This window comes from Elgaria multicarinata, chromosome 4 (genome assembly GCF_023053635.1).
Source record: "Elgaria multicarinata webbii isolate HBS135686 ecotype San Diego chromosome 4, rElgMul1.1.pri, whole genome shotgun sequence".
Lineage (NCBI taxonomy): Eukaryota > Metazoa > Chordata > Lepidosauria > Squamata > Anguidae > Elgaria > Elgaria multicarinata.
The window spans coordinates 79,795,560-79,816,297 of record NC_086174.1 but is presented as its reverse complement, the minus strand read 5'-3'; the positions used below and the strand labels follow the sequence as shown (position 1 = coordinate 79,816,297).

The 20,738-nt window shown below is 43.6% G+C and overlaps 1 protein-coding gene across 1 annotated transcript in view; it reads left to right on the top strand.

Annotated features, from left to right (window-relative positions):
* LOC134398194 (uncharacterized) overlaps positions 1 to 20,738 on the top strand; it is a 32,097-nt gene that overhangs the window by 6,118 nt on the left and 5,241 nt on the right. Inside the window, exons 3-10 of the mRNA XM_063125443.1 lie at positions 4,899 to 5,018; positions 5,321 to 5,440; positions 7,343 to 7,465; positions 9,228 to 9,310; positions 10,533 to 10,658; positions 12,173 to 12,218; positions 15,581 to 15,714; positions 19,211 to 19,339. Of these exons, the coding sequence (XP_062981513.1) occupies positions 4,899 to 5,018; positions 5,321 to 5,440; positions 7,343 to 7,465; positions 9,228 to 9,310; positions 10,533 to 10,658; positions 12,173 to 12,218; positions 15,581 to 15,714; positions 19,211 to 19,339 (881 nt within the window). The remainder of the gene's footprint in view (positions 1 to 4,898; positions 5,019 to 5,320; positions 5,441 to 7,342; positions 7,466 to 9,227; positions 9,311 to 10,532; positions 10,659 to 12,172; positions 12,219 to 15,580; positions 15,715 to 19,210; positions 19,340 to 20,738) is intronic.

The window sequence follows — 20,738 nt, the reverse complement described above, 5'->3', positions numbered from 1 at the left end:
TAAGACCTGTTCCATATGCTTTTTGAAAGTCACAGAAATCCAGCAGAGTGAAATGTTTTCCCCAACTAATTGTAAATTTGCTGACTGGTGGTTTGTAAAAGCCCTATTTTGTGAACTACTTGTTATAATTTCAGTTCTTATAATTTCAGTTGTGCACAACTGGAGGGAATGTTAGGATTCACAGGGGTGTTGAAGTTGTGCTAGGTGAGGAGATGCATGGGGGTGGGTGGGGAATGGTCACGGAAGGGCAAGGCATGTGCAAGTGAATACAAGGCTAGGGGAGGGGAGGCAGGAGTACTGGTACATAAAATGAGTTGTCATAAGGTGAGATTGTGGCATGGAGCAGCAGTCTTACAAATGGATGCCTTTGTTGCTCACACATGGTAGCTTAGGAGAACCAGGAAGATTCTACACAGAGGAGAGTCCTTTCACGCCTGTGGATCACTTGACTTGGCAAAAACAGCATTTTGTTGGGACAAAATAACTGCAGTTTCCTCCACTGATTCGTTATCATGATGGTACAGGGATCCAAAAAGTCAGTTACATGTTCCTTGAAAATCACAGTTTGTGATACATTGTGCCTAAAAGCGGCGGCAGTGGTGGTGATGATCATTAGCAACCCTCCTGTAATTACAGCGCATCACTTTCGGTTGAATTAAGGGTTTCATTTAGGGGGCCATGTGCCCTCTGCATACTGACTCCATGCCCCCTCAGCTTGCCAATCAGGATTCCCCTGTGTGTTGTGGAGCCCTACACAGCTAGGGCCCATTCTCACTGAGGCCAAATGCATAGCTCTGGGAGACATGGTCAGTCAGCTTATGTGGGTCAATACATGAAGAGTGTATGAAAATTCGTTGTGTGTCCACCAAATTTTGGTAGGTTCTCAAACTCAGAGGGCTGTGCAGCATTCTTGACATTAGTTGTCAAGCCTCATCCCATGTACACTTTTGTTCTGGTTTACCCTCGAATTATCTCATTTCGCTTATATAGTGTTTACATAGTGCTTATATTGCATATGAAAACTTGTAAGCTTACACCTCTGCTGTAGTGCGTTGGGGAGATCCATTGAGGTTCACTCACACATGTTGTTATCCCCACCCCCCAGATCTTCTGGACAACAGGGATTGGGATTTGCTTCTCTTTTTACTGAACACCAAAGTAGAATGTTACGTAAGACTGCAGTCAACTCTTTTGCATGCTTACTCAGTAAATAAATCCCATTGAGTTCAATGGAATGCATTAGAGCCCCTTGGATTGCAGTCTTAATTTTTGCAACTTTAAAAAGCAAAAAAATAACCAGGGTGGGTGGCTGGGGTCAGGGAGCAAAGCGAGGTAGGAAGTGGCCAACTCAACTCCCAGTGTACGGAGGAAGAGACTTCAAATGCAGCGCCAGGACCGCCAATGGCAGAGAAATTGTGAGGCAAATCACAGTTACTGATAGGATTAAGCCATCCTTTCCCATGTGGGGGCTCCCAATAAAAACTGGACCCCCCATTGTTAAAAAAAAGAAAAGAATAGAAAAAGGTGGGGAGATGCAGAATTCCCCCCCCCCAATGGAGAACGCCTCCCTGTCCCCTGCCATCCCCCACTCAGCTTCAGATGCTCAAAGGAATGGAAGATCTGTGTCCTTCCCCCACCAACTCTCGTTCAAATAAGAACAAGAGCAACACAAAGTAGGATGGAAAAGGACCAACACCCACCCACCCACCCACACTGATTCAGAAGCAGCCAAAGGACTCCGCTTGAAACTGACCAGACATTTTGGGTGAAACTGACCAGCCTTTGAAGAGCGCTGTTCCGGACCTAGGGAGCAAAATGTTCCTTTGCAGTTAAAAACACACACAGATCTAAAGAGTCTCTCCCCCCTCACCTTCCTTTCTTCCCTCGCAGTCCAGTCTACTTGATTTGTAAATATGTGGGTGAGGGTTGCTGCTGCAAATCCCATTGATTTCAACTGTTACATGCTGCCCCTTGGTCTGTGCTTAGGAAAAGGGCGCAGAAAGAGGGGAAATCTTTCCAGCCCCCCCTCCCTCCGTTTCTCTCCCCTCCAAGCACAGACCAAGGGGCAGCAGGTCACTTTAGCAGTTGAAATCATTGGGATTTACTTTTGAGTAAAGTAAATCCCCTATCCCTGCCTGGAGGCTCCCTCTCTCCCTCCTGCTTAGGAAAAGCTCCCAGGTGTTGAAAAAGGGGAAATCTTTCCATCACCAGCCTTCACCGTTTCTCTCCCCTCCAAGCACAGATCAAGGGGCAGCAGTTGAAATCAATGGGATTTACTTTTGAGTAAAGTAAATCTCATTGAAGATGCACAGTTTCGGATGTTCAGAGGCATGGAAATGCGATCCTACGTTCTCTCTCTCTCTCTCTCTCTCTCTCTCACACACACACACACCGCCATTGTAATGTTTCTGAGTGACTGCAAAGTGCATTTCTCATACTGCTGAGAAAGGCTCAGCCTTGAAGAACGTCACACCCCTCTCTTATGTCAGCAATACCAACCCTTGAGAACATACCCACAGTACAGCACATTGAAAATGGATAAAAAATACACTTGAAATTTCAGTTATGTGCTTTTGCATGCTAGGAAGAACTAGACAATCCCCATACCTTTATAATCCACTATAAAGGGGAAAAGACCCACAATCACAGCAGGACATATCGCCGAAATCAGAGCCCTTCGCAGCAAAAGTAGACTATAACCCTGGTGTCATTTGAGTCTTTTGTGTGGATTTCGCTGCAGCAGCACAATATTTGGCTGGTGGGATGAAGCTCGTCATAGTCTCAAATGTCTCTCTCACTCGCCCGCCCCACCAAATCTGTCTCTAATTTTTGTTCCTTGATGAGAAGTCTAATAAGAGATTTGTACCATAAGTATTTTGATTTCTACAGCTTACACAAGCTGCTGTGCACACAGGTCCAGGGCGGAGGCAGCCATTTATTTTATAGCTGTTGCCATCTTGAATGTGCTCCATGGTTTTATAGTGCAAACATGAACAGATCTAAGTTGGATGTTAGAAGTGGTAGTGTGTGCACAATATGGAAGCAGAGCATTTGCACCACAAGCTAAAAGAGCTATCCTCAATGTCATCAAAATATTGTCAAAAAAGATGAGGTGTGGGTAGGTAGTCAAGGGGTATAGGGTTGGATGTAAGAAGGACCTCATGCAAGGAGGGATTAGAGGTAGGGAGGGCTTGCTATTATTATTGTTATTATTATTTATTTATTTATATAGCACCATCAATGTACATGATGCTAGTATTATTATGCCCAGCAAAGCTCATTGACTAATCTCATTTAATCTTGTCTGGCATATCACTTATTAACAACTTCAATATGAGCTCTTGGGGGACATGTAGGATGCAGCTTCAGAAAGATAAATTTGTTAGGTTTGTAAACTGATGGCGTTTTTATTGTACTGCTTTACATCAGCCTTCCCCACTAATCCCTCCCTGCATGTGGTCCTTCTTACATCCAGATGTTTTGGACTTTATTTTCCATCAAACTCCAGCCAACGAGGCCAGTGGTCAGGAATTCTGGGAATTGTAGTCCAAAACATCTGAGGGGCATTATGTCGTGGAAGGCTGTTTACACAAATGGTGCTTCCGTGTAAATCCAGTTTGCTGGGGATGCCATGCTCTCCCAAGGCATTTGTATTGGGTCCTCCAGCAAGTGTGAACTAAGTCTAACCCTTTGTATTTTGTAGACTTACATTGTCCTGGCCTTGTCAATAAGGCCCCAAAGTTACTAGCCTGTACTTATTATTCTTATTTTGCTAGCCTGCATCTTCCTCATAAGAGGGGCTGAGGGACTCTTTTTACTAGTAAATATCAGGCTAGTAAAAAACAACAACAGGGCGATATCTGCGGAGTAGAGGGAATGGCAGCCCCCTGGTTGTCTCTGCTGAGCTTGGAGGAGGGTGCTTTGCTTCCCAGCATAGAAACAGACAGAACTGCCAGAGGGAGGGAAACAGTGCTCCTTTGGTTTCTATGTTGAACACAAAGGCGACAAAGAGCCCTCTTCTATGCCCAGCACAGAAATGCAGGGCATTGCAGGAGGGAGCTTTCCATCCTGACTGCAGCCGTCTCACAGCCAGCTGCATATGATGACCAGACAAGAGGTGAAATGCGAGGCTGATGAAGAGTAGCAGGGGTCTCTAAGCTTTTTGGGCTGATGGGTACATTTGGAATTGCAAGAGAGTGTTGTAGGCACTTTCACAAAATGGCTGCCATGTGGTTGCTTATAGTCGCCAAACACCCATTTCCCGGAAGGCCAACTGATAAAACAAAAAGAAACTTGGCCAAGAATAAGTACAAGTCAGAGTTTCACAGGCAAGACACACAGTCCCTTTTGCTGCCTGCCATTTCCTCAGGTATCCCAGAATACCTCCAACCACCCCATGCATACTTTTCCTTTTTTTCCTGGGTTCCTGCGCACACTTGAAAATGAAGCGCTGAGCTGCAGCTACCCTCCATTTTTATTTTCTAAGAATGTGGGACCCAAAGACATTTTTGGAAATAGGATGCTTGCACCTGACACTTCACTTTATGGTGTGCCAGCCTCCCAGTTAAAAAAGTAATAATTTTAAAATCTAAAAATTGTTTTCAAATCAGGAGGGCCAGAGAGTCTGGTGGGCACCAGAGGACGTGCCTGCAGGCTCTGCATTGGAGGCCCTGGCTGCTATAGCAGAGCTGTATGTTTGTGAAAGTCAGTGTATTATAGAATGACTTTATGTGTTTAGTGTGCCTATCATGGGAGATGGCGTAGAGAGACATGGAAGGAGGGATTTCTGGGCCTTCTGTAGGCCTGCTAACTATGACTCCTGCTGTGTCTGAGCCCTCAAATACTTAAAGTCAGAGGAGACAACAGGCTTTTGTCAGCATTTCTTCTTGCTCCTGCAGTGAACATCCAGTTGCCTCCAGAGCATTTGGAAACATACTACGCTTTGTTGAAGTCTAATGACTTGGAGGTTCAGCAGATTTCATCTTTGTCACTCGTCAATTTCTTACTGGAAGGAAATGGTGAGTTAATGATCAAGAGATATTTTTTAAGAAAGAAGAATGCAGTACCTGCCAACAGTCTTCAGGTCCACTTTCCCTGCCTCAACACCCTGGGAAGTCATTTGAAGAGCAGGATATACATAACTAATTTAATTGTCCCAATAAAATGTTCTGTCAGGTTTGTATTCAGAGGATGAGCTGGGGGCTGAGAAGATCAGAGTGATGGTGGTCCTTTGCCATCTCCAGTAGCATAGAGCTGAATGTAAGGCGCTTTTAAATGATAATGTTTCAAATAACTCACTACTACATCTGTTCACAAACAGTAACTAAAGAACACATTATACAAATGGATTTACTTGAGCCAGTTCTGGAACTGCTTGAATCGGATGATGCCACTGTCCAGTGTAATTCCTGTGCCTGCATAATGACACTGGCTGTCTCGGGTGAGTCTGTTTTAAAACAACAACTATAAAGGATAGTTCAGTAATTCAGTTTGGTGATAATGTCACATTCACACCCTCTCAATGGTGAGAATGATCTGCTTTATACTGATGGCTGTGGATAAATGTACTACTTGTCCCCCCCCCCCCCCAAGAAAATTCTGCATGAAGTTGACTTACATTACAATAACCCACATTTGTGTGATATATATGCATGCTGGTGTTATATGCTTTGTTTAGCTTTCATTAGTCGGGGAAAAGAGTGCTAGGATCTATACTGAGAACTGAAGGCTTCCCTCAGAAGAGTGCAGCAGACCAGCAATAGCACCAAGCATGGGGGCTGGGGAAATGTTGGGGCCCAGAAATCCCAGAAGGCCCACCAGGGCTGACACCAGGATTATTATTTCCTCCCCAAATGTTAAGGGCCTGGCTGGGCAGCTAGAGCAGCCACCAACTTCTTTCCCTCCTATATCCCCGCATCCAAAACAAAGTTGGGGGTGTGGCCCAGAGGCATTTGGGGAAAAGAAGATGACAGCCACCAGGTGCTTATCCTTTTGGCGCCAGACCCTTAAAGGGAGAAAACTGGCACTTTGAAGCACCACCCCGCAAGGGGAATGATCTTGCTCAAGCTTCCCTCATACCTGCGGGGGGATCTACACTACTGCTTTACAGCTCTTTAAAGCGCTAACACTTTTGACAACTGTTGGGGCCCAGGGCACACCGCATATACAGGTTTCAAAATGTTTTCAAAGTGCTTTAAAGCGCTTTAAAAGCAGTAGTGTAGATCCCCCCCTGGTGCTGAGAGAAGCCCCAGGCCAAAGGGTTACAATACCCTTGCCCTTCTGCTTGTTTCAGCCACTGCCCTGACGCTACCTACCAATCTCTCAGGAGTACGGGGGTGGCTGCCTGCTGGTGTGGCACTTTGGTGGTGGAAGAGGAGACTTTTCTCAGGGCCCTGGTGTGGCTAAAGGAAAACCTGCCACAGCAAACCAGACTGACCTTCCCATTTTCCCTTCCTAGGCCTGGAGAGCACCCTGGACATAATATCCAGCTTAGTCAAGACAGAGTAGCTCTAAAGAGTATAATATCTCTGGACAACTGAGAGCACCCCTTGAGAGCCTGTCAGGGATCAGCCATCTTTCGGTGCTAGGCCTCAACACCTGTTTCTTGCATGCGCTGGATAGTATCCATTCATCCCATAGAAACAGAACCTCATCCATACATTATTTGAAACTGAGCCGGTTTATGCAAGGGAAACTCAGCTCTGCTCTCCTTGTCAGTTGCCCTCAAAACAGTTTTTCTTGTGGGGAACTTAGATTCACACCATCTCTAGCATGAAGTAAGATGGGGATTTCTTGATCAATCGTACCCCGCAATGACTACCCTCTAGCTGGAGCTTTAAGGAAGGCCAGCTTCTGTCTGCTGCTGGAGGCAGAAGCAAATACAGATCCCCCCCTTCCCACCAGCAGACAGCTTGAGAGTGCGATGCTATGCCTATTACACAGAAAAGCATCCTACAGTTCCCATCATGCCTCAGCCAGGCAGACTGGGGCATGCTGAGAGTTGTAGAACTTTTTTCTGTCTAAACAGGCATAGGATTGCACCTTTAATTGTCTTAATAATTAGTTCACAAGGAAACACTTCTCTGGGCTATTCACACTCCTTTGTCAGATTCAAAACTTTGGACAGGTAATGGCCCAGAAGGATAGTCCTGATGACGGAAATCTACCAGTAAATTCATTGCAATAGTAATTTTGCCACTAGGCATCCAGGCTCCCTAACTTCCATCCAGAAGTGTTTAAATTCTTCAATCTCAATTCCTTATAGAATGCTTTGAAGAATAGGAATACCTCCTAGAAAAAACAAAACACTCTTCATTTCGTTTTCATCCTGTTCTTTTGCCAGATGTCAACCAAGAAGCAATTGGAGCAGCAGGAGGCGTTGTACCCTTACTTGCCCTTTCTAAATCTAATGATCTTAGAGTCCAACAAAATGCAGTTGGAGCCATTTTCAACCTCACACAATCCGGTATAATTGTATTTATTTATTTATTTGAAGTCTTTAAATGTTGCTCCTCAGCCAAAAAGGCTTCCAGAATGATTTACATATAATCAGTAAAAAGGACAAACTAAAAAGGTGTACAAACTAAAAAGACATGACAAACAAGGAAAGAAGAATAAGGAGGAAAGAGGGGCAGGTGAGATAATTCTTTTAGCAGGGATGGTGGAATGGCACAGTTGCAGACATTATGATTCAGGTGATTTGTTTCAAACATACCAAATGCAGTAAAACAGAAAATAGTGGTAACAGAAACATACTGCCAAAGTTACCTTTTTTTAAAAGTGAAATGTTATAATTTGGGGCTGGTTTGGATGTAATGGTGTATACTGCTCAATTGTTCCCACTTGGCTCCCCATGCCAGTGGAAGGAGCTAAACAAACCAGTAGACTTCCATCTGTAGTTTGGCATTACATCCAAATCAAGACCCCTGGCTTATTGCTCTCCTAACAAGCCAGAATCATAAGTGAAGAACTAACTCTGATTTATGATTCTGATTTTTTTGGAAGAACAAACTCTGGTTTATGATTCTGGGTTTTTGGGAGAACAACACAGCATGGATTCTGGTTTAGATGGAAGCTTCCTGGTTTGTTTAGCCACTCCTACTGGCAGGAGGAGTCACGTAGAGAGCTACTGAGCAGTGTGCACAAGCATGTTTATTCATTCCTGATAGGCTAAAATTCTATAGAATTTCACCATTTTGTCTGATCCACGTGTTCGTTTTTCATTTTTATTTTCAACCTGAATTACCATAGAAAAATTCATTTGAGACACCATTCACCATTAGTGACCATTTAGGAAACAGACAAGTTGTGCAATTGGCTGTCTATTACTTAAGCTAGATGCTAGCTGGCTTTTTATTGTATATGTGGGACTGATAGTAAGACTCCTATTTAAACTCTTATGCGCTGTTTGCAGGATTGGTAGATTAAAGACACTGTATTGCCATTTTGTACAAGACCCTAAACAGAGCACTGTGTTTGGTGCCAATTATGTTCAGTCATTTGTTTATGACTGGATGAGCCTAAATCACATATAAACACTTAAGATTTTTCCAGGATTCACAGCTTTGATTTCATGTATTCATGAAGAATAATAAAGAGATCAATCCTAAAGAGAGCCTTTAGACAGCATCTGGGGTTCATAGGATAGTTCAGATTCCTGGTTCCAAGGTCAGACCCAGCCCTCTGACCATGGACACAGGAGTCTGGACTACCCTCCCCTTCACAGCTGGCACGGAGAGAACCACAGCTGGCAGGAAGAGAGGAGGGAGGGTGTCTGGTTCTAGGGAGGCCGGTTTATGAGGAATCCCCCAGCCTCGTTCCCTCTGCCTCCCCAACGCCTAATCTAGATGGGTGAAAATGTCTGTCTAACTGAAATGTAGATCGGAAGGAGTGTAGAGGTGAAGATCATCTCTGCCCTCCTGCTCTGCATAGGATGCACATCAGTGTTCAGAGGCTGATGGACAACCAGATTCGATTGCATCCGAACCACAGTCTTTTGATACAATGCGATATTTAGTCTGGCAGTGATATTGTAAAGTTCTGGAGAAAATGCAGATTATACACACCTGCAATAAAATAATGAGCTGCCTTCTAAGTTGCCTCTCTAGGAAGATGCTGCATTTTTAGTTTTTAACTTGGTATCTATGCAGTGATCATAAAATATATATTCATTAGTCCAAAATAGCTTATTACAGACACCTTGTTATTGTTTCACCGTTCCCTTGCAGAATGGATCCGACAGCTTTTGTTTCGTCAAGGCACTCTCCCAGTTCTCATCCTTTTATTAGAGTCTCCTGACTCAGAAGTACAGGTAAATTTCCTATGAAAATGGGAGCTTTTGAGAGTAATATTAGAATTGAAAACTGCTGAGACAGAAGCTGAATCAACTGAACTTATAGACACAGGGGAAATAACAAATCAGACAAAAGCCGTTGACATCTGAAGTCCCAACAATTAAGCATTGGCTAGGTGAGCAAAATAGAGAGCTTGAGCAAACGTGCTCTTGTTTCATAGGTCAAATTTGTTGTAGGATTAAAAAAATAGCCTGGGGCTATTCAAGTCACTCTATTCTGTTCTGTTCCTGACTTTGAGATAACTACTAATAGTCACTAAGCCTATTTGAGACTGAAGCCTGAGCAAACACTTGACTTTCTTTCTCATCTTGAGCTTCAGATAGCTTAGTGTGAAAGCACAAACGAAATGTAAACATTTAAAGATAAGATTGGAGTGTAGACATCTATTCTATTTTTACTTCAGCTTCTTAAAATTATGCAGAGCCTTATAATGAGTGCAGTATGGATGCATTGCATAGTATATGACTGGCAGAGTGGGAAATGTAATGTATGGGTCCTTGGTGGATAGAAGGGATGCAGTCCTCTCTATGGGGAGGTGTTTTTTTTTTGACTCCTAGGAAGAAATCATCAAGGCCCTCCACTCAGGCATCATTTTTCAGTTGCCTTCCTTGACATCCCCTTGCAATTTGTACTTCTTAGTAGAGAGAGGCACCTGTTTCCAGATGGAGATTGAAAGATGGTAACTGGGTGACTTTGGGCCAAAGACTCTCAGCCCAGCACAGGGTTGTTGTGAGGGTAAAATGGAGAGGAGGAGGATTATGTACACGACCTTGGGTTCCTTAAGGAGGAAAAAAGGCAAGATATAGGTGATGATGCTGATTGATTTGTAGTAGTAGTAAAAGGCAGCATGACTTGGCAAAGTTCATCATGTTCATCTAGAAAAATTTCCACGAGTGAGAAAAGAGAGATGATGATGATGAAAAAGAATGTAACCCCCCCCCCACACCATCCCTTCTCTGCAGTCCACCTTCCAATGTGTTTCCTACTGAAGCTGGTTTCCCAGCAGCAGTGGATCCCCCTGAGAGCCCCACCTCTCCCGATCCCCTCTTCCATGGGGGCCTGTGCACAGTTTAGAACCCGGGGACACAGGCCACTCCCACCTGAGTATCAGTCTTCTAATGTCTCCACCTAGCCTTCCTTCTGATGGCTCAGTTCCCCTTTCACCTTCTGTGCTTACAGTACTATAGCTGTGCTGCTCTAAGCAACATGGCCACAAACTCCCAGCACCACGAAGCTATGCTGCAAATTGGAGACAGGTTTCTTCTGCGGACGCTCCTTTCTCTCCTGGCTTCATCTGAGGACAAGGTAAAGCTGTGGACTGTGTGGGACCCTCGGAATAGATATTACTGATCTAGAGTATTGTCTGCAGTTTTCCTAACAGCCCAATCGCAAGCCAGTTTATTCAGAAACACCATTTTGAGTTCAAGTTGAACTTATTTCCGAGTCAACATGCTTATGACTACAGCCTCAATATCTATGTTTGTGTCAAATTAAATGATTTGAAATATGCTTACCTCCGTGTAGAGTTAGCTGAATGTGGTATCTTCCCTGAATCTCTAAGAAGGCAAACTCTGACCTCTTCTCAATTAGTATCCAACAGGATGCTGCATCCCCGCTGAGTCTCTTCCATAAGTGGTACGCTCACCGCTTGTGCAACTGAGAGTTAGCATTTCCACGAGCAACCAGAAACGAGCAGAAATGCTCATTTCTGGATTGGGGCAGGTCAGTGGAGTTTGCATAAGGGAACTCTACTGACCTGCCCCAATCCAGAAATGAGCATTTTTGCTTGTTTCAGGGTTTCCTCTAGAAAGTGTTAAATCTCTGTTGAGCAAGTGATGGATCCTGGTTGCACCATGGAATTGGAGGGAACAGCTGCTTTGAGGAACCAAATCAGCAGGGACCCAGTGCCCTGTTGGATCCTACTGCACACTGTCAGGGGAGATCTCATGTTCTAATAATGGTTGGGATCTCTTGGTTCATGTGATGGCTCAGGATCTGTTCCCAATCTCTGGGAGAATCGGGGCGGGGATTATTTACATACCACAATAATCTTTCTTTCCAAAGCAATGCAAAATCACCCTGTAAAAGACATAATTATTCACTAAAGCAAGAGTTAAACCCTTTATACTTCTGCTCCTTGTACTAATAGGCACAGAATCTATATATAAGTGGGACTTTTCTGGATGTCCTGCAGATATCTATGAAGCACTGTCAGAGTTAACTTTAAAAAGTTTAGACATGTCTCATGTTGCCACACAGAATGTTTTTATACTAAACTTTTCCTGTCTTTGATGCTTATGAATTGTTATAAACCTCCCAAAGAGCTTTGGCTATGGGACAATCTAGAAATGAAAACGATGATGATGATGATATCAGAATATTCTGGAGATATAGGGCTTTTCTTCATGAGGCTGCTACTTCATCTGCTTTAACACAAAATTGAGATCCAAGCATTACACAAGAATTTTTCCTTGTTTTCCGCTACATAACCTCTAAGTGATACTGTGGTATAGCGGAATAGCACAAATGCACAAGAGAAAATTGTGCTTTCTTTCGTCATTAGAAATAACACTCCATATTTCGTGCTCTAAAAAGACTTGTGGAAAGTGCTACTTACAAACTGAAGCAAAACTGGTGGGTCATGATGTCTCTAAAGAACATGTAAACAACCATGAGTAGGGAATAGTGCACAATAAATGCCTTGTGTAGAAAAGCTCATAGAGAAAGTATTCAAAGAAGCTAATATGAACCACTCAGCTTTATAATTTACAGCTGAGAGCAGTTTCTCTCTCCTCATTTTTCTCTCTCCCTGCAACTAGGTTTCAAACCAAGCTTGTGTTTGTCTCAGGAATTTAGCCACAAGTGGTAAGTACAGGCTTAGCATGCTTGTAAATGAAAAATTGCCAGCAGACACCTACATGTACTCACAGGAGTAGAAATATTTTTGTTTCCCCGTTACGTTTTGTTTTCTGTAGCCTATGGAAAGAATTCCATGGTTCATTCTTCATCCAATCAAGTAAGAAGAATATTATACTTTGGTTACAGGCATGTCTGTAGTGGCAGAACCTTTTCCTGGTTAATAAGCTCTTCAGGGTATCGGGGTGGGGTGTGTGTGTTATGTCAGACAGGCTGAAAGAGTGGCAGCTCTCCTAAGTATACTTGCAATAGATTATTCAGTTACTAAGTTGCAGAAGGTGTCTGCTAACCATGCTTACATCAGTGCCTGGCTGATGGTAAAAATCAATAAAATTTAGATTGGTCAATACATTATAATGCTCAAGGCATATTTATTATTATTATTATTTATTTATATAGCACCATCAATGTACATGGTGCTGTACAGATAACACAGTAAATAGCAAGACCCTGCCGCATAGGCTTACAATCTAATAAGTTGTAGTAAACAATAAAGAGGGAAGGAGAATGCAAACAGGCACAGGGAAGTGTAAACAGGCACCGGGTAGGGTGAAGCTAACAGTATAGAGTCAGAACAAATTCAATATTTGAAGGCTATAGGGAAAAGAAAAGTTTTTAGCTGAGTTTTAAAAGCAGTGATTGAGTTTGTAGTTCTCAAGTGTTCTGGAAGAGCATTCCAGGCGTAAGGGGCAGCAGAAGAAAAAGGACGAAGCCGAGTAAGGGAAGTGGAGGTCCTTGGGCAGGCGAGAAGCATGGCATCAGAGGAGCGGAGAGCCCGAGCGGGGCGATAGTGTGAGAATAGTGTGATATTTCTGCCATAGATGTTATGGAATAAGACCTCTTATGGGTAGGGGTTTCACACCAGCTGTAGAAGGAGAAAAGAGAATGAGAAAACAAGGTTGGTGAAAACTGGGTACCTGTTGCATTCTCATAATAAAATCATGTGTGGGGGGAGGATTCCAAATTGTTCAAGCTAAAGTGTGCAAGATTATTCATACGGTTTATAAACACCAATCCACATTCTCCTTTAAACATTCTTAAAACTAAATTGGAATGAAAGTTATTTTAAAAAGTTAAAGTGTGTGTTTATCTAATCCAGAAACTGTAGTCAGTCACTTATGCCTACCACAGTTTAGAGTGGGGGAGAAACCATTATCCAATCTTAATTTTGTGAAATTGACTCAATATTTTGAGGGGAAATGGTTTTGTGAAATGGTCCCTCCCCCAATTTTCTCTGGTCAGTATCCAAGCTTGCCTGTGTAATCAGCAGGACCCATCACTAGTAGAAAGAGGAGATAACTGTTCTAAAAGCAATCTGAAGCTAGAAAAAACACTCATTTCTGAAATGGGGCAGGTCAGCATGGATTATTTTACAACTGCTATCTATCTGTTGTGCGAGCAATGGGTCCCGCATATACAACAGATTGAAGGGGACATGCAGTGGCAATGTTAGGTACTGCCAGCATGTGCCACAACCCACTGTGTCTTATTTGAGCCATGGTGGGTGCCAGCGATCACGTGAAACAGCTCAATGAGTGGCAAAATAGTGGTAGCCATTTTGGAGTCCCCACAATTCAAAACCCAGAACAGGACTTTCTGGGGGAAACAAGATAGTGGCTACTACAGTTCTGTCCCTCTGCCAAAGAATTTCACCTGACCCCTTAAATATAGCTGAAACAAAATAGCCAGTTTTGAGCTGGGTGAAAGAGCTGAGAAATGGTCCTTGTGTCACTTTCTGGACTCTGGAAGTTATCTGTTTCTGAAATGGGATTCGTGCCACCCAGCTGGCAGTGCCTTTTAACAAATCATTTCCTTTGCTACAGCTTCCTATTGTTCAATCTTTTCCCTTTCTAGATCTTCTGACTCCATCTGCTGGTTACTTGGAGGGCAATCAAGATGGAGTAATCTGGTGAAATGCAAAGCCTTAAAAATGAGGGGATAGTTACCAAGCACTATGGGAATGTCTATTGCAAATTAGGGTTAATTAGCGTTACTTTTTCACATACCGGGTGAATTCCAGTAGTGATTTCTGTGCCTGGATACAATGCAAAAATGTTATTCAGATAAATTGAGCACTTGACTTGCTTGTTGCTGAAGGTGTGGATTGCAAGGTCAATTCTATGAGTGCTGGCTCAAGATATTTTACTGCCTATGGTGAAGGACAAGTTGTGTTCCCTGTCTATCTATGGGCACAGATGCAGGGACCCACTCAGCAGAATGAACAGGAGGGCCCCTAAATGCAGCAGAGCGGGCTTACCACATTTTGAAGTATACACATTGCCATCTGAAGACAGGGCTTCTTTTAAGATCATTATGTCTAAGATTATCTATCTGCACCGCTGTACAGGGGGCTGGAGAGGGCTTGGATACCCATGAACTGTAGTTCTCATGGAATCCAGAGGGCTTGGATGTATTGTACACACATGCAGTGTCCAGAGTGGTAACCATGTTAGTCCATTGCAACAAAGACAACAAAGAGTCTTTGGCACCTTAAAGGCAAACTAATTTCTTATGGCATAAGCCTTCCTGGACCAGAGTCTACTTCTCATGAAGTGGACAAGGCCTGAGGCCAGCCTAAAAGTTTGGAGCGGGGGAGAAAGGGGGCAATTAATCTGGTCTGCTGGCCTTTTAAAGATAAAATTGTAAAAAAAATTGTTTGTAAAAATAAATAAATATGGGGGCAGAGAGAATTTAGGGGAGTAGGCACCCCTTAGCTTACCAATACCTACATGCCCGAAGTGGGCTCTGGTCCACAGGTACACATGCAGTAGCACTTAAGGCTTCCATGTAACCTCTGCTGTTGTTGGCCTACATGATACCTTCTCCTTTGTCCCTCATCTCCAGTAAGCAATGTGAAGCAGGTATTGAAGGGTGAAGGGCCATGCAGTTTGAGGAGATGTGCAGACTACAGAAAGGCATCTGGCCACTGTGATCTCACCGGAGCAATATAGGGGTCTAGAAGTCCCATGCGCTAGCTGTACCTCTCCTGGCCATGGAAGGGGCCCAGCGGCTTTAAGTCATCTAGGGCCTGGCATTCCCCTACTGGCATCAAGAGCACCCTCTCCGGGTCTCTAGAGACCTTCCAGAGCCATCGATGCCAACGTGGTTTAGTTTGATTTTTATCTTCTTTTGACTCTTCATTACATGCAGAGCCCAAAGACTAACTTCTTTATTGCTGTAACATAGTATTGCCCAGTCTGTAAAATCCAGCTGAACAAATTTGTTTTATGCCGCCTAATTCACAAACCCTTTCTGCAAAATGTCTCCCTTGATTTGCACACATAACCTTGAACTGCCTTCTCCTTTTTCAGAGCGTGTTCAGACCAGCATCGTTGCTCTGCCCATCCTACCCCACCTCCTCCCTCTCCTGGCATCGAACAATCCAAAGATTCAGCAGAATGCCATCATTCTCCTCCGGATGCTCTCCCAACACCCAGCCAACCAGGTACACATTTCCCTTTCTTGACATCGTTGGCCTTGAAAGCTCTAGGCGGTCATGTTTATAGGTGGCTCCAGGAAAAATGGGGTTGGGAATATACTGGGACCCCAAGACCAGTCATGTTCAGCAGCCCAACAAAATCTCTGTCTGTATTTTACAGAGGGCACCCAAGGGATGACATGAGGGAGTTCTCATTTGGCAAGCCTCATCTCTGACAGTCAGGGCTGGCCTTTTGTGATTCACCTTATTCAGCAAGTATCGCCATTGCTTCCACTACTGCAGCAAAGGCGAAATCAATCTGCTACAGAGAAAACCCCTGAATAATTAGTACTCAGAAGAGATGCTTATGTTTTCTTCTATTGGATCAGTGGGTCATCCCAGTTTGCTCAAACAAGTGCTTGAACCTTTGTTAGCCTTTCATATTCTAGCCTGTTTTTTCAGGTCTCTTCAAGGCTTCCCCTTCTGGTCTGACCTGAATTCCAACTGAAGTAGAAAAAGAGTTCTCCATGGGAACAGCTGAAGGAAAACAAACTGCTTGGCAAAGCTAACATTTCCAAGCAAGATGAACAAATGCTTCAGCCGTTGCTAACACAGCCCAGTGTTTACAGGGAGGCAGAAATCATCTTCTCTTGGGTCATGCTTGGGGCTGATGTCCTGAATAACTTCAGAGCACCTTCATTCCTTAACAACAACACCCCCATCCTCATAATTCAAATTGGACTGAAATATACACACCTGAATGCAAAAATCCAATAGCAATAGTCAATTGGTCAACCCACCCCCTGTATTAATGACATAGTAGCATTGTGAGTCTCTATACAGTCAGTACTCAATAAAATGAATGGAAGTTGAATGTGGAAAATTTGTGGGGGACATGAAAGCTGCATCCTGCATGTGCCAGTGGATGCACACAATTGTTTCATCATAGGCTGCTGTGGCTTGACATTAGCAGAGACTAGTTTTCCCCAACTGCCATGAGCTGAACTGGTAATGAGAAAAAGGCACAATTTATGGGAAATGTGATATCCTGACTAGATGGACCAATAGTCAGACTCGGTCTGGTTCACACAACACTCCGGGCTCATCATGGGTTATTTAACCCACAATGAGATCTGATGGCGGCTGCCATGAATATGCAACACTTCCTGAGGCTGCAGCGTGTTGTCCGAGCTTGGCCACCATGAGTTATTCGAGGGTTAAACAACCTTCGTATAAACCTGCTACTGCTTCCTATATTAAGAGAGGTTGGGGCCCTGCAAGGGGCAGAATCAGCTCCTTTCACATGTACAAGGCAGAACCAGCAATCAATGGTTGACCAGCAATCAATAGTCAATGTTACTTGGGAGGTTTTATTTCTATGCTATTATGTAGTGCATATTATGTAGTGCATATTATGTAGTGCATTATGTAATTTCAAATATTGTAGAACCCCAGAAGAATTCTTTGCTCACCCGCCTTACATTCTAAGAAAGCCAAATTAAAAGCCCATTAAAGATCTAGTGAGATGAAGTAGGGAAGGATTAATGCAGAACAGGAAGAGAAGGAACGATGAGTCTTGAATAATGCAACAGAATGGTTATTTTTTGAGGTGTGGTTTAAGGAAAAGTAGAGGTTACGTTAATTCTGGAAATCAGCATGGAAGGATGGGCTAATGTAAGAATGGAGATTATCCTAACAAGAAGCAAGAGTGATGGGAAGCAGAAGAGAAATAAGGAGTGGCAAGGAACATATTGTCCACTTGGAGAAGTGTCAAGTCTTAAGGACCAGGATATTGGAAGCAATGTGAAAAACTAGCAGAAAAGCTGTGTAGGAATTTAAGAGAAGTGGGAAATATGTTATGTATGAACTATCCTGGGCCCTAAGATTGGTTTCAGAGGCCTTGTTCAAGGGTCCATCAGGCTGGAGGGCATGCAGCAGAGCCTTTTTTGTGGTAGCTCTATCATGATGGAACTCTCTCCTGCAGGAAGTATGCCTGGCTTCTTTGTTGAATTGCTTTTAAATAGGCTCAAAAGACCTGGTTGTTTACAGCTACTTTTAATTAATTTGAGCCTGGCTCACGCAATTAAACTGTAATTTAACATTTTTACTGCTCACTTAACTGGTGGCATTTTGACTAAATGATTTAATATTTTTCTTGTGAATTTGTATTTTATTTTGAATTTGTTTTATGATGATTTTTTTAAAACACACACACACACACACACACACACACACACAACCACAACAAATTAGGGAACTGTATATCCCTGAAAAGCAGTTTATAAGCAAATATTTTAAATAAATAAATCCTTTGTGTTCCAGTTGCTTTTTTAAAAAAATTGTAGCTGGGAAAGAAGGAAATACCAAGATCACTGAGCATTGAGTTCTCTGCAGACATCTGGCAAAAGTACTGTGGGCGAAGAACGGGATTTACAGGAGCCAGCCATAAAGTGGACCACACTTTGCCCTGGTCCCCCAGCCATGCCTTCAAATTCACACCATTGAATTTTAGGCCAATGTTTGCAGAGTGACCTGCAGGCATTGATGCTGAATGAACTGCTGGTTTGCTATTTGCTGCCCTTACTCAAAGCAAGGTCGTATTGGCCGCATGGAGATCTAACTGTTGTTTTAACGCGGGGTAGGCAGCATTTGTGCCTGCAGGCTTTTGTGCTCCCGGACACCTTTCTTGATGCCTGCCAAAGTGTCCAACCCTGCTCACTTTTCTTTTTCCAGTGAACACATTTTCTTACCAGCAGCTGGGATCACTTCGAAGCAAAGTCAAGGGCTTCAGCAGCTGCCTCCTTCATTTTCCACAAATGGCTCTGGGCCCGCCAAGGTTACTTGCCCATTTCAACTGCTCCAGTGTGCCCTCCTAAACCCCTCCCCAATGCAGTGCAAATTACCTTCAAGCCTCAACTGTGATCCGGTATTAATATCCACTGTTAATGTTAGCTAGGTTTACCCGGGATCTCAATCTGTGACTAGAGATCCAGGATTAAGGGACCACTGATGAACCTTAGCCATGGGTAATGTGAGTGCACATGTGATCCTGGAGTGCAGTTAAAACCAAAGAGGTAAGGGCGGAGAGAATTCATGCTGAAGATGGAGGGACTTGAAGAAGGGAGCAGGTGATCCAGTTGTCTGTCTCTGTTCTCTGAACTGTTTAAAATTGGGCGGGCAAGGGAGGGCACCTGCCCTGAAACATGGCTAGAAATATTTTAAATAAATAGCTAAAACCAGGTGTCCTCCCAATGTTTTGGACTACAGCTCCTATCAGCTCAGTCTGTATGGCCAATGGCCAGGAATGACAGTTCAGAACAGCTGGGAGCACCAGGTTGCCTACCTACCCCCAGTTTAAGGATTTGGCAGTGATACTTTACCCCAGGCCCATGAGCTGACACCCCTCTTTTAAGTCTTGAATTGGTCCCATTCATTGTGGTGTCAGAGAGTCATGACACTGCCTTTCTCTCTTCTGGTGCTGCCTCCATTTCCAATGACTCATATGCTGTCTTGCCCTTTGCAGAATGCCCTGATATGTGATGAGGTGCTGCAGGCTTTGGGGACACTGCTGCTTACCTGGAAAACAGAGCCTGTGATTATTGGTCATGCTGCTTGCTTCATCAAAAATCTAAGTCTTTCCCAAGGCATCCAGGTGAGTGACAAGTTTCCCTTTCAGAAATACATATTATTCTGAAGGCTCCAGTTCACTGATCATCCAATTCAGTAAGATTAACTGAAAATACCAACATCATATGTTTGATTCTTATCTATTATTATTTATTTATTATTATTTATTTATATAGCACCATCAATGTACATGGTGCTGTACAGAGTAAAACAGTAAATAGCAAGACTCTGCCGCATAGGCTTACAATCTAATAGGAAGTCCATGAGAGCACATCATTATTATTATTATTATTGTTATTGTTGTTATTCTTATTGTTATTAGGAACATCTGCTCACCTAACCTGCCACCCAAAAGGCCCCCTGTAATTTTTTATGCCTTCACCTGGGTGTTTAAATTTGGTCTCATCCATATATTTATTTTTCCCTAATTATCAAATCTTTCATAATTCATAACTACGAAGGCACACATTTTTCACTGTAAGAAAAAAATGATAAGTTTTAAGTCTCTTTCTTCCCCCCAGCCTTCCCTAGATTCTTTTGGCTGAACCCCTTTGCATAAAGCCACAATCTCAATACCGGAACAATCATGTGCAACAATGTTATAACGGATTACATAGCCAAGCATAGTGCCCCTTGCTAGCAGATGTGGATATGTTTCCCACTCTTCTTCTGGGATGACTGTATCTTTGGACACCACACTCTTTGGTGGGTAAGCAACCACATGACATCTGCACCTGCGATACAGGTGTTTCCTTCTCCAGCATTCCCAATCACGGATGCAGGCAGCCAGTCCGTGAACCTGCATTCACTGTATTCTGCTCCGTGTGTGGATCTCTGCTCAGTGAGGGATCCATGTGCAGAATTCTGCTTCCATGTACACATTTCTCCTAAAGTGCAGGTTTGCATAATCATCTTCGTTTTCCATTCTCAAAATCAGTGGCCAGGTTCGGAAATCAGTGGGGAAAAGCTGCCACAGTGGCTTCTTCACCCTGCCCCGCGTGTGCCGCTTGCGTGCCCACCGCTTCCCCAATTACTCTCGCTGTGGCACAAGTTGCCATGTTGTGTGAACCCCATGAGGTGCACAGTAAGGGGAGGCTTCCAAACCACCCCACAAACCATGGCTTGTTGCAGGGGTTTTGGAGTGGTTTGGAAGCCATCTCCACTGAGCACCTTGCAGTGTTTGGAGAACACGTTAACCTGTGCCTCAGCACAGGTAATTAAGGAAATGGCAGCCATGCAAGCAGCACACATGGGGTGGGAGGAAAGAAGGCACCTTAGCTTCTTTTCCTCTGCTGATCCTCTGAACCTGGTCAATTATGGAATGATCTTCCCAATGAGGCTCGCCTGGCGCCAACATTGTTATCTTTTCGGCACCAGGTTAAGACCTTTCTCTTCTCCTAGGTGTTTAACAACATATGCAAAGT